This window comes from Telopea speciosissima, chromosome 5 (assembly GCF_018873765.1).
Source record: "Telopea speciosissima isolate NSW1024214 ecotype Mountain lineage chromosome 5, Tspe_v1, whole genome shotgun sequence".
Classification (NCBI taxonomy): domain Eukaryota; kingdom Viridiplantae; phylum Streptophyta; class Magnoliopsida; order Proteales; family Proteaceae; genus Telopea; species Telopea speciosissima.
In genome coordinates, this window is record NC_057920.1 from 54,466,901 (window position 1) to 54,479,804 (window position 12,904).

At 38.9% G+C, this 12,904-nt stretch overlaps 1 protein-coding gene and 1 long non-coding RNA gene across 2 annotated transcripts; both read left to right on the top strand.

The window, feature by feature from the left end:
* Window positions 1–4,306: 4,306 nt before the first annotated feature.
* On the top strand, window positions 4,307–5,075 carry LOC122660933. The gene is made up of 3 exons (XR_006332806.1): window positions 4,307–4,391; window positions 4,671–4,769; window positions 5,016–5,075. It is a non-coding gene; the product is annotated as an uncharacterized LOC122660933 (long non-coding RNA).
* A 2,296-nt stretch (window positions 5,076–7,371) lies between these two features.
* On the top strand, window positions 7,372–8,871 carry LOC122663083 (probable methyltransferase PMT16). The gene is made up of 2 exons (XM_043858789.1): window positions 7,372–7,779; window positions 8,842–8,871. The coding sequence occupies exons 1-2, from the start codon at window positions 7,372–7,374 to the stop codon at window positions 8,869–8,871; spliced, it is 438 nt and encodes a 145-aa protein (XP_043714724.1).
* Window positions 8,872–12,904: the final 4,033 nt, after the last annotated feature.

A 12,904-nucleotide genomic window follows, 5' to 3' on the forward strand; every position in this document is an offset into this window, starting at 1 on the left:
AATAAAGTATTCCATTGCACTTGCTACTAACTTTTCATGAAGTGATTATTTGAATGGCACTTCTATAGGTGTATTTAGGATATCAAACTTCTTTGAAAATCCCATTGTCTTATTCCCAAAAGTTCATTAAGTTGGGGTAAAAGAGAGTTTTCAAAGTTATTAAAAGTGACTTATCATTATATCGTTTTCAAGAGTTGTCATTTTCTTGTCTGTGCTAAATTGCTATAGTTGGGTTATATAATATGCCTTTCAGTGTTTTGGGGAAGAACTTTGGTCTTCTATATGGGGTTTTTTTAGCTGGTCTGGTGAAATAAATTATACTGTTTTGTTTTGATTTTGTAAGTTTTTGTTTAAATTTGAAATGAAGCTGGATTCCATTTTCAGTCTTATATAGAGGGATATTTTGGGTACTATTGTATGTACTTTGTTAGGTTTTGAAAGAGAAGGATGGGGGTGGGGGATTGCATACAGCTGTGCCAATTTTTGGGGAATGGGAAGAGGAGTAGAAAAGCTCTTTATGTAATTGGGGCTCAGCTTGACTTGGAAATGGGACCCTAATAAAATCTGTAGGAACTGCAAGGCATGACTATGACCCACCACTCAGAGTGGCTTTGAGCTTGAAATTCCCCACAACACCCTTCCCTTCTCTTTTGACTCTTCTCTCTTCCCCATGATAGTAGTGAAAAGCAAAAAATTATTAATTACTTGGCTTCCTCTCTTTACAAGTGCCTTTGTTTGGTTAGTGAGTTCATACAGATATTGATAATAGCTCTAAAGTTTGAGTTTGTAAACTCTACTTAAACACTATGGACTTGATTGCTCTAATTAACTATAGAATTCAATTGCAATATTGCATTCTGACCAGATGGTTTATGAAAAAGAGGTCTGCATTATATGTGCTTGTGATTAGGAAGTAAAGGTGAGTGAATAGGGGGTGGGTTTGGGAGCTGGGAAATAAATCATAGATGGGGTCAGAGACTTTAAAAAGGAAATAAAAGCAATTCTGTCATCCACTCTTCTTCATAGAGTTTCTAGGTTATTTAACTTGTAACACAATTACAAGATCCAAGAAGCTATATTAGACTGGGAGCGTGGTCCAAGTTAATTGATTTTGCAAGTCAAATCCATTTCATGGGTTGGCATGCTCTATCGCCCACACCCTTGCTGTTGAAGGTGGACACCTCCATTCTAATCTCTTGTGTATGATTTTATTTCCGAAGGACCCATCTAGTTCAACTTGTATTCCCCCCTCTCTCTCGCTGAGTCACTGCACCTTGCCCTCTTAAATTTTCAAAGAAGAAAACAAAGGTCCACATAACCTGCAGCAATGTTTGAACAGTCATCACAAAGGCTACGGCTATTTTTGTACCATTTTCATACTATATCTTTCACAAGAGGACACAAATCACACAACCAATGCACTTGTCCCATTATTTTAATTAACTCTTCTGCTCTTTCTCCTTCTTCTACAGTAATACTGAGCATGGAAGTCAAAAGTAGGTGAAATTTTTTAAGTGATTGAACACCAATATATGGTGACAAGTTTGTGCCCTTTTCCTTGACAATGATCTACTTTATAAGGACTCTTAAAGAGTCATAACAGTTCTCCAAAACATTTATATGTGACAAAAGACAACCTTTAAGGGAAAGGAATTTTCTGCAATTGAACAAACTTGGATGATGACTTGACAACATGGACCATGATTATTTGTTGAGGTTCCAAAAATGCTAGAGGGTGATAGGGTGGTAATGAAGAAAAGTGGAATTTTATAGTACTACAAAAAAAAAAAAAAAAAAAAATTCAAAACTATAACTTGTAAACATTTTTTTCTTTTTTCTCCCTTTCAGGACTTGCAGATTACCACAAAGCAAGGGAGAAGAGCTCTGGGGTTGAGTAAGTATAGCTCCTCAATATTTGAATAAAGACCAACTTTTCCAACCAATGAATCAAACCCTGTTTGCCCTGCTAGTCCTTGGATGTTCTCCAAAGGCTTATGTACCCTTCCTGCAATCACTCTACAGACTATTAAAGCCTTCCTCACAGATGGGGTTTCTTCATAGAGTTCAATAGATTCAAAGACTCTTCCACTTGTTGAAGTTGTGAAAACACCAATACCTCCCTTGATCTGTTTCTTTATGGAGAACCCATGTCTTATAATACGACAAACACTGCACTTATCAGAAATACACAGATTGGAGGAACCATTCATTCCAAGGGAACATGTCACAGTAGTGCCATAGAATTTCACCTGTTTTTTGTACTTGTTAAAGCCACTTTCTTATACTTCAACATGTAGTAATCAATATTTGGTAGTAGATCACCCCCATTATATTTTCTTGGCTCTTTTTTTTTATTGAGCTGCCAAGCCCAAGAGCTTCCAACATGTTCTGACAGTGATTGTTTATTGTAAAACAGGTTTAAACAATGAGCGATACCGAAGTACATGGCAGTACTAGTGCAAGTGGTTCAGGTTGGTCAATAGACTATGTTATTCTTCAAAATTTATGTCAAATATTGTTGTTCTCAATATATACTAATGGTTTTTTGTATCTTGAACCATTAGTGATTCATGTCACAACAACCCCATTGTTGTACCTTGTTGCATTCATATGGTTTAACCATTGATTTTCGGGTTTAAAGCAAAATATCTTTCTGTTTTTTTTTATTTGTGTTGTTTTACCGATTTCCTCTTCATTTGTGGGGTCAATCTAGTCTAGATCTGGGCAGATCTATTTTCAGTCAAAATTCTTTAATGGCTTCTTTCTCCTTCAAAATGTATTTTTTAATAAAAACAAAAGATTTTCCTTTTTCTTTCCTTTTTCTTTCTTAGCCATGGATCTTAAAGTTGAATCATTTCTTGATTTTCAACAATAGGTCATTTGGCTTACATTAAAGTGGCCCTTAGGTCTGTAAATCGAGTTTGTGGATGGGTACAATGTCAGTCCATTAGCCCGGAGGTCATATCCTCCACACATTGTTTCGAGTCAAGGGTTTGAACACCAACCCTTGGGGCTTATAAGCCAAGCCCATTACTTTCGCTTGGGTCCACACACAAACCTGACTGATTTATTTCAAAACATTGTCTTTCTTTCTTCAAAAAATACAGCATTCCATCATTGGGTTGGGCTAACAATGGACTAGGGTTACTCCTTGATAAAGGAACGAGTCTGGCGTTAAGCCAAGGGTAGGTAGTCTAAGTCTAGGTTGTTTGGATATTAACTAGTTTGGTATTCCAACAAGACTAAGGGCCTACATTAAAAAAGAAACATATACTCTTCTCTCTTTTTCGTGGGTACTGTCATGTCTTTCTCTACTGGCCTTGCCAACAATATCAGCCTAAAGCATAACAGGTAAGATACTCAAGAAACATATACTCTTTCTGTTTCCTCTACGATTTTTTTCTTTTTCTCGTTTGTTAATTATTTCTTTCCTCGCTTGTGTCTACATGCAAGTGTTGGTTTCTACCGATGGCTAAGATTTCGGTCACTCCAACCATTGTCCTGGCCGAGTTCATTCTCTTCAAGAAAAAGGTTTCCTTCAATAAGGTGGGAGTGAACTTTGTCCATTTAAATGTGTTAAGTGTAAACTAGTATCTAAAAGGGGAGGGAGGGGAAGTAAAAATTTGTTTTTGGTGAAAGAACATGAAGAAAACAATGTTCAAAAGTCCTGCAGATGATGTGCATTTCTTACTTCCATAAATGTCTTAAATCCCCAAAGTTCTTACTTATAGGCAGTTTATTGGACTGCTCTAGCTTAAGTAACCATATTTCTTTTGATAGAAATCAATGCCATAAAATGTTTAGGGTAGCAAGGAGTGGGGGATGTGTGCTCAGGTATAGGGCAAGAAGGGGGGGGTGTGCTCAGTTGTAGGGCAGCAAGGGGGTGTGTGCTTAGGTATTGGGCAGCAAGGGGGAGGTGTGTCCTCAGGTGTAGGGCAGCAAGGGGGGGGGGGTGTGCTCAAGTATTGGGCAGCAAGATGGGGTGTGTGCTCAGTTGTAGGGCAACAAGGGGGGGTTGTGTGCTTAGGTATTGGATAGCAAGGGGGGTGTGTGCTCAGGTGTAGGGCAGCAAGGGGGGGGGGTGTGTGCTCAGGTATTGGGCAGCAAGGGGGTGTGTGTGCTCAGGTGTAGGGCAGCAAAGCGGGGTGTGTGTGCTCAAGTATTGGACAGCAAGGGGGGGTGTGCTCAGGTGTTGGGCAGCACAGCAAAGGGGGGGTTTGCTCTGCTTTGCAACACTCTCTCATAAAAAAATATTACTTGTCTTTACTTTTCTCTGTAGAGGGCCAGAGGTCTTGTGGGTCAATATTGATTTTAGAGTGCAACAGAAGTCCTCAATGGGTCAAAAAGGGTAAAGATTTTTTCCATCTATTCACAAAATAAAAGTGAAGATGGTGGAGATAGAATGCAAACTGATTTTTATCCATATACTAATTCATATACTTTTTTTTTTTTTTCCCCTTCTGTTCTTTGGTTTGTGATTTGATGGGAGTGGAGGTAGTTTTAATTTTTAATGGAGTTTCTTTGAAGGGATATTCTTGTTAAGTTCTTGTCATCCTCGTATTGATGAGGGGTGATTGTCCTTCCTTCGGAATGCTATTTTTTTCATGTTCATTGCACCGGACTCCTGGGTTTGTTATCCTTGGCTTGTAACTCCTCTGTACTATTTGCAGGTTTTGTGGGTCAGGGAGCTACTAGGGAATAAGCTTTCACTTCTCTCTTTTACTCTGTTTCCAGAACGAGTGGTAAAATATGCAGATGCTAAAAGGAAGGTAATTCCAGCATTTTCTCTTCTACTGTCCTTTCCTAAGTTGGTTGGATTCTTATTCTTATTCTTCTTGTAGTAGTCAAGAGGTAGGAAATATGATGATATGTTGTGTTCTTTTCATTTCTTGGCATCCAAACATAGCCTTAATGTTGTTGCTTTGCTGCTGATTTATTGTAGCTGGATCTCATTGAACTCTGGATTCTTTTGTTCCTCTTAGTGGTTATGAAAATTTCCTGGGCAATGGATGTAGAAGTTCATCTTCAGAAGTGCCTCAAAGGACATCTCCAGGGACACCACGAGCTCCTCATCAACTCAAAACACTTGCCTATTGTTATGATTGTGAACAATTTTTTTTTCTTGGACACAGGCTGCCTATATGCCTTGTTATTCAACTTACCAGTCATCCAATTTCAACCTACTGCTCATAACAAATACTGAGAACATCTGGAATCAAATACACTTTCTTTAGAATTCTTGAAGGCTATGTTTTATGGAATATCTGAATTTTCTTTCGATTTGTAAAATTACATAGTCAGTCAAGGTCTGAAGTAGCTTGGGGAATAATTACTGTTTATGTAGGAAGCGCTTCTGCTTTGATCCCTCTAACTGGAAACTCTTGTTGTAGTTGACGCATGCTGTTGTCTTTCTTTATTTTAGTTATATGTATACTACCTTGTTAAAGCCTCACTTTGAGAGTTCCATGTCAATACTCTAATTTGTGGTTTCTTTAGAATTCTTGAAGGCTATGTATGGACCAGTATACAGATGTAATTACAGGAAATATATTGATTTTAATTTTTTTTTTTTTTGTTATTTCAGTTTTGGCCACGGTTATTTTTATACCGTTGCCAAAAAGACTAACTTTATTGCTCTTAGCGACGGGGTTTTTATTATTTACAACGGTTAATACCGTTGCTAAAAATATAGCTTTCTGCAACGGTAAACTTTGTTCCGTTGCCATAATATTATCTTCTGCAACGGTATTATTTTAACCGTCGCCAAATATATTTTTTCCAACAGAACCCCTTATTCCGTCGCCTAATTTTGGCTGCGCCATTTATGCCAACGGTGATTGCAACGGCTTAGAAAACCGTCGCCAGCATATTTAGCAACGGATTTGGATTTTTGGCAATGAAAAAAATCGTCGAAAAAAATGAGTTTTCTTGTAGTGAATCCAATGGAAGCGAAAACAAGATCAAAGATATCGATGGGAGATGTCATTCAAAAGTCTAACCAATAGAGGGATCGATCGTTACCTAGAGCTTCATATATGCAAGACCTCCAGTCAATGATAGCCCTTTCTCGATCATTCCACGCACCACGCAAAGTCTTGTGTTCCCCACACGATCAAGCCAACTCCTCCACACTCCAAGGATCACAAAACCTTGGACTTTCTCCAAGATCAAACACCAAGAGAGGGAGAGGAAGAGATAACGGTTTTAGGAGGGGGAAGAGTGCTCAACGATTTTGCGTTGCTTGTGTACTTTTTGTGAGTTTTTGGCAATCTCACCACTCATATATATTATATGATTTGCCCCTCTTACTCTCAAATTGATAACACACATGGGCAAGAGATATTTTCTATTGAGACTCAATTACCAATCCATCCAATCTTTTCTAACAAGAAAAGATTCTTATTGCTAAAGAAATCCAATATTGGGTCTAATATCCAATATTAATCCAATATCTTTCTTTTTCTAACACTTCTCCATTGGAATGATATATAGAGAATCGACATTTTAAAGGCCCCTAATTCTCGCAGAGAAAGATGATCCCGGCCTTCTTCTCTGTCTCTCCCAGGGAGAAATCCTTCCTTGTCACCTGTTTTGCTTTAATTTTTCGCTCCACCAACATTTAAATCGAACCACATGTGACGCCATCATCGTCGCCATCTGGGTTCCATCGCCATTATCCTCTCGAACAACCACTTCACCAGTAGATATATATACATAATCACTGACCGATTAACTTTCTTTTCTATCCAGGTGTCGATGAGGATTCATCCACGCGGCCAACAACGACTATACCTGCTGGCTCATGTATGCAATCAGTGAAGTCAGTACAATCTTGAATCATTAACGTCCAATCCGATTCTGCTTCAAGAGCATTCGATTCAAAGCAGGTTAAAATCGGGATCCCAAATTCTGATTGTCGATTTTCCGATATCATTCACGATTTTTTTTTATAAATAAAATTTTAGAGCAAATTATATGTATCCCTGGTGTTTAAAACAATAACAAAACAACCCCCATAGTTACATCATTTACGTATAACTTCCTAATGGATCATGGTGTTAGTGACCCGTTAGTTTTGAAGGTAAAAAAACAGTGTTACTTTTTAAACTTCAGTGACTTAATTGAAGTACCATTTTACCCTTATTTACCTTTTCTCCTCCAAACAAAAAATCCCTAAATCTATTAGGCCTGACCTTAGACACCGTTCTCTGCTCTCTTGCATACGTCCTCGGCATCTGGAAACACAGTGGTGGAGTCCCTTCCATCGCTCGCCTGGTCAATTCGGTTCCTTGCACTGACATACAGAGCAAAACCCTCACTCCTAAATTGGATTTCTCGACCCACCACGTAGTCGATGACTCTCCGACGACGATGGTTACGAAGCATTACCTATCTTGCGATTCCGAGTACAACGAATACACTCCATGTGAAGACACCAAGCGATCCATGGAGTTCGATAGGGACAAACTGATATACAGGGAGAGACACTGCCCGAAGAGAGGGGAATTGCTCAAGTGTCGCGTGCCTGCGCCGTTTGGGTACAAGTGCACATTTAAATGGCCGATGAGTCGGGATGATGCATGGTATGCGAATGTGCCGCACAAAGAGTTGATGGAGAACGCGATTCAGAATTGGATTCGATTCGATGGGGATCGATTCAAGTTCGCTGGTGGTGGTACCATGTTTCCCAATGGTGTTGATCCCTATATCGATGATATCGGCGAGTTGATCAATCTCAAGGATGGATCCATTAGAACCGGCATTGATACTGGTTGTGGGGTAAGTTGTTCTTCACCTCTACCACTCTGCATTAATGGTTTCTCTCTCACTCTCTGTTTCTGTCTATCTCGATTCTCTCCTCAATGTTGACTTTTTTTAGACTTGGGTCTACCTGTTCATGTCCCCAAGAATAAATCTTGGGCCGAGTGTCATCTGCAGTAGAACTTTCAGTTCTCCCCTCAAAGTTTCAACCCATGGATGGCTTAAAATGAAAGAAAAAAAATTTTGGGATTATTTTTTTTTAATTTGATTCGCAAAACCCTTCTGAGTTCTTTCTTATCAGATCTTCGGAGATGATTTATTTCTTCGCAGAACTGATGAAACTACGGGGGTGTCCTGTTGAATTTTAATCTTCTCCATTTCTACATCTGTAAGTTCTTGTAATTTTCCCCTCCAGAGTACGACACGTGGTAGACTTCAATCCAACGGTCTTAAAACATTCTCTTGCTTTTAAGTCATGAAATAACTATGGTTACCCAAACCCAGTACCTAACCCGGGTCAAGCTTAACCAAACCATCACTAATCGCGGAGTTAACTCAAACCCAAATACACACTGATCTCGTGTTTCTCTGATATGCCCTCTTTGGAGAGACGAACGGAAGAAAGCTGTCGCTGCTAGATCCACAGAGAAGCTGCCGCTGCTTCTCTCACAAAGAAGCTTTCTCCCTCTGCTTCTCCGACGCCGTCGCAGACGAAGGCGATCCCCCAAACCCCTCCGAGTTTCTTTCCTCCTTTCCACTCATCTCAGTAGAAGAGACGAACGGAGAAGCTGCCGCTGCTGAACGAGTTTCCTTCCTGCTTCCTCCTTTCCACTCATCTCAGTTGAAGAGTAGCCTGCAGCCATTAAAGGTACTCTTTTTTTTTTTTTTTTTGATAGTACCGTTCTTGGACGAATTGAATGAAAAATCCTTTCCACTCATCTCACTGTTCAGAGAGTGTGAGAAGAGTGAGGTGGAGGTCTCTGTTCTCCCATTCTCTCTACTCCTTTCTTCTTCTACTTTACCTTCCGCATATGATTCTAATTTCTTCTTTTATCTGTGAGTCTGCTTTCACATTTGCAGTTCAAGAATTCAAATTTGACAGAAAAATAAATAAAAATTGAACCGTTCTTGGACAAGAATATAATTCATTCATTTTATGCGGTTTGTGGATCGTGGAGATCTGTTTACCAATTTAAGGGTTGAAGAGTAGCCTGCAGCCATGAAAGGTACTCTAATTTTTTTATTGGTAGAACCGTTCTTTCTCTGATTGTGTGGATTAAAGATGACTCATAATTCTAAAAGTGGGATCTTTGAAACATCTGTCCTTTCTTTGTGTTTTTTTTTTTTTTTTTGATAGAACTGTTCTTTCTCTGATTAACCTTTCTTTCTCATCACTGCATTAGATCCATATAAGATCTTCTAAAAATTTGTAAATACTGCATAGTTGCATAGCATAGCAGAAAATGTGGGGAAATATTCATATATACCCCATCTCATAGCAATTGGGATAAGGCTCAATGAGATGAATTGAATTAGAACAGGGTTCCAAGAATCAGGATGAGATCGGCCGGATCACAATGGAGCACCCTTTAAACGTTGCACCAAGGCCAGCCCTCATAGATCAGCCTCCATCTTATACTCAACTTGCAATGGCTTTATTTATGTGTATATACTACTTTTCCTAGAGCCTAGAACACCTAAGCATTGCAGGTTTACACAATGAAAATCTCAGTGCATGAAGTGAATTTTTAAAATGCGTGGAACCACAACTTCTAGAAGAAACAAACATCGTAGTCATGGAAAAGAGAGACATAGAAGTCCCAAAAGGAATGATGAGGGAAAGGGGAGTCCAAATTCCTGAATACTCTCCCACTTTTTTTATTAGATGGGCAATGAGAAAGATAAGGGATCAAAGTTCCAGTAGGTTACAATAAGCTGTGGCTGGTCAATTTTTTGAAGGGGCTCATTCGTTTTGTGAAGTGATTTGCTTTTGGTTTGGTATCAAGTGTTTGTTGCTGCCAGAAGTGAGCCACAACCTTGCATTTTTGTTACAATTGATCAAAGTTTGTCCCACTCTTGACATAGAGCTGCATTCGTTTTTTTTTTTATTTTATTGCTTCATCTAATGGTTAATGAAGCTTGATTCATTCTGGATATAAGTCTCTTATAGATTAAGTTGTAAAAATTCAGTGAATTGTTGGAACTCAATTTGGCTAGAACTTTAATTGAAGCTTGGAACTTCAAACTTGGAGGTGATTATGTTTAGACTTCATGAACCCTAAGTCCAAATGGTTTGAGTTGAGGTTTTTTATGGTTATAACCTCACTAAAACCAACTTTAATAGTATGGATTTGGCTTCCAATCTTCAAGCTTTGAAATGAGTTAAAATTAAAATTCATTACTGTTCTACTAGAGTACTCTGTGGGAAATTTTATTAATTTTTTTGATGGTCTCTAAATTTGTTGGTTATTGTTTTTGGGAGGCCTTTAGGATTATGAATGAACCCCTAAAATCTCATCTGAATTTGTATCCTACTGAATTTTGTACAAAATTTTGATTGATTCTGGTTTATGGCAAGTGTTGTCTATCCATGGATCTGTTTATCTGGATCTTCTTCTAGGTCCTCCCACAATGAACCCAAGTTCTCATTGAAAATTTTTTTTGCTAGGATCAGTAGTCAAACAGTAGAAAGAAATATTATACTATTTTGGATCTGTAAGGGATCAGACAGGAATGGAATATTTACCAATGCTTACACTGTGAAACACAGAATTGCACAAACCACACAATATCCTTCTCGTTCACCTAAATGACATATAATAGAGCATTTAAAAAAATTAGAGAGAAGTAGCATAAAAAAAAAGTTGCATGACACCATTCTTCAGAATATTGGATTAAACTAACATGATTTATGGAGGTATGTGAGTCTTTAGCTCAAAACGGAAGAGCAACTGGGGTTATACCCAGTAGATGGTGGTTCGACTCCCCCAAGACTCCTAATTTCTTCACGAGGGGATACAATATGTCCTTTCTTCATGTCAAATACTCTACATATCCCTTGCTGATTAATTCATCTAACGTTTGGTTTGAGAGTCGATCAAGGAAGTCAATCATGTTGGGTAATTTTTTATTGACAAAAATCAAATCAAAGGAGATATTGGCCAAAACAACATTACTGCCAGCTCTGGAACCAGTTCTTTTTTTTCTCTCTGATCTGGTATTAGTTGGAGATGAAATCAGGACCATTTGTTGCAAGAACTTCTGCCCATAGTTGGCAATACTTCTATGTTCTCCGCAGCTCCAAACTCTGTAAGCTATTCTTCCAACAGACCTGAAGATAGACTGCTGTTTTCATGAGTAGGTTATCCTGGTTTGTAGATGATTCTATTGATTGAGCTATGATATTTGAACATTGAAGGTTGTAGTAGCTTTGTGTTTCTGCCTTGAAATGGTTATCTGGTTGGAAAGTCTCTATGTTTATGGTATTTTCTTTGTTAACTGAAAGAACAATAGAAATAAAATAGTAACTAGGATAGCTGGCACAATCATGTCAAATGTATGAATCTTGATGGATTCGAACTATCATTGCCTGGGTAATTCCCAGGTGCTCTCCCATTTTGAGCTAAGGATTCACCTTAAAAAAAAACATGTCAGAACAAACAAAAGGATTTTGATTTGGTTTGAAGATGGAAAAGAATAAGAGATTCTTTCATTTGAATAGCTCTCACAAAATGATAAATGTCAACTCAGTTTATCAATAAGAACCAAAAAATCCATTCCTAACCTAACCTAACCTATCTGATGTCCTATTTTAGATCAGCCATAGTTTAAACGTCTTTTGACTCTGCAATCCAATTTCTGGTGGGGTCACAAGCAATTTGAGAAAGGATAGAGAAAAAAAAATTCACTTGATGTACTGAGATTTTCATTGTGTAAACCTGCAATGCTTAGGTGTTCTAGGCTCTAGGAAAAGAAGTATATATACATAAATAAAGCCATTGCAAGTTGAGTCTAAGATGGAGGCTGAAACTGAGGGAATGAAGCGCAAGGAATAAGCCAGTATATACCATATATTTTGTTCCCGCAAGGAATAAGCCAGTAGGAGCAAGGAAGCCTGGTTCAGCAAAAACATTCATGATACCTATAATCTCCTCAGGCTTAAACTGAGGGAATGAAGCGCTCTGTGCTGGTTGTTTTTTTTTTTTTTTTCTCTCCCTTTCTTCCCTGTTATGAGGTGTCGGTTTCTTTTTTTTTTTCTAGAAATTGGATTCAAACCTCAGGGAGACAAAATGAATAGAGTAACATTAATCAGAGTTTTCTAAAAACAAAGGCAAAGAGAGATAGAGAAATCAGAAGAGGCGATGCTTAGACCACACAATCAAGGTTCTACCCAAAAATAAAAAATAAACCGAAATATATGATCTCCGTTCTACCCAAGGAAAGATCATCCAAAAAATTCATCTTTTTGGAGTGAAAAGATCATCCAAAAAAAAATAAACCGAAATGAGAGAGATCATCTTTAGTCCACACAATCACGGTTCTACCCAAATAAAAAAATAAAAAAAATCAGAGTACCTTTAATGGGGAGCCAACCTCTATGGACTGCAACTCCGGTTCTCCTCGACGGATCCGGCGAGATGGGGGCGACAACGAAATAGATGATCTCTGTTCGCAGCTCGACGATTCCGGCGGCAGCGGCAGCAGCAGCTTCTCGTTCTCTGTTCGTTGAGGTTCTTTGTTCTTTGAGCAATGAGGGCAGCGGCAGCTTCTCGTTCTGGGTTCGTTCAACAGCGGCTTTGTTCTTCCCTTCTCTGTTCGTTGAGACTAAATCGATCGGGAGCTTCTCGTTATGGGTTCGTTCAGCAGCGGCAGAGAGAGCTTCTCTGTTCGTTGAGCAATGAGGGCATAGGAGAGAGAGAGACACGATGAGATAGGGTTGGGTTCGGTTTTCGTCTCTTCAACTGAGATGAGTGTAAAGGAGGAAGGAAACTCGGAGGGGTCTAGGGGATCGCCTTCGTCTGCGACGGTGTCGGAGAAGCAGAGGGAGAAAAGCTTCTTTGTTAGAGAAGCAGCGGCAGCTTCTCTGTGGATCTAGCAGCGGCAGCTTTCTTCCGTTCGTCTCTCCAAAGAGGGCATAGCAGAG

Coding starts and splice junctions, on each gene's coding strand:
- LOC122663083 (XM_043858789.1), top strand. CDS start 7,372: ATGGTTACGAAGCATTACCTATCTTGCGATTCCGAGTACAACGAATAC. Junction 7,780..8,841: donor GCATTGATACTGGTTGTGGG/GTAAGTTGTTCT, acceptor TCACATTTGCAG/TTCAAGAATTCAAATTTGAC.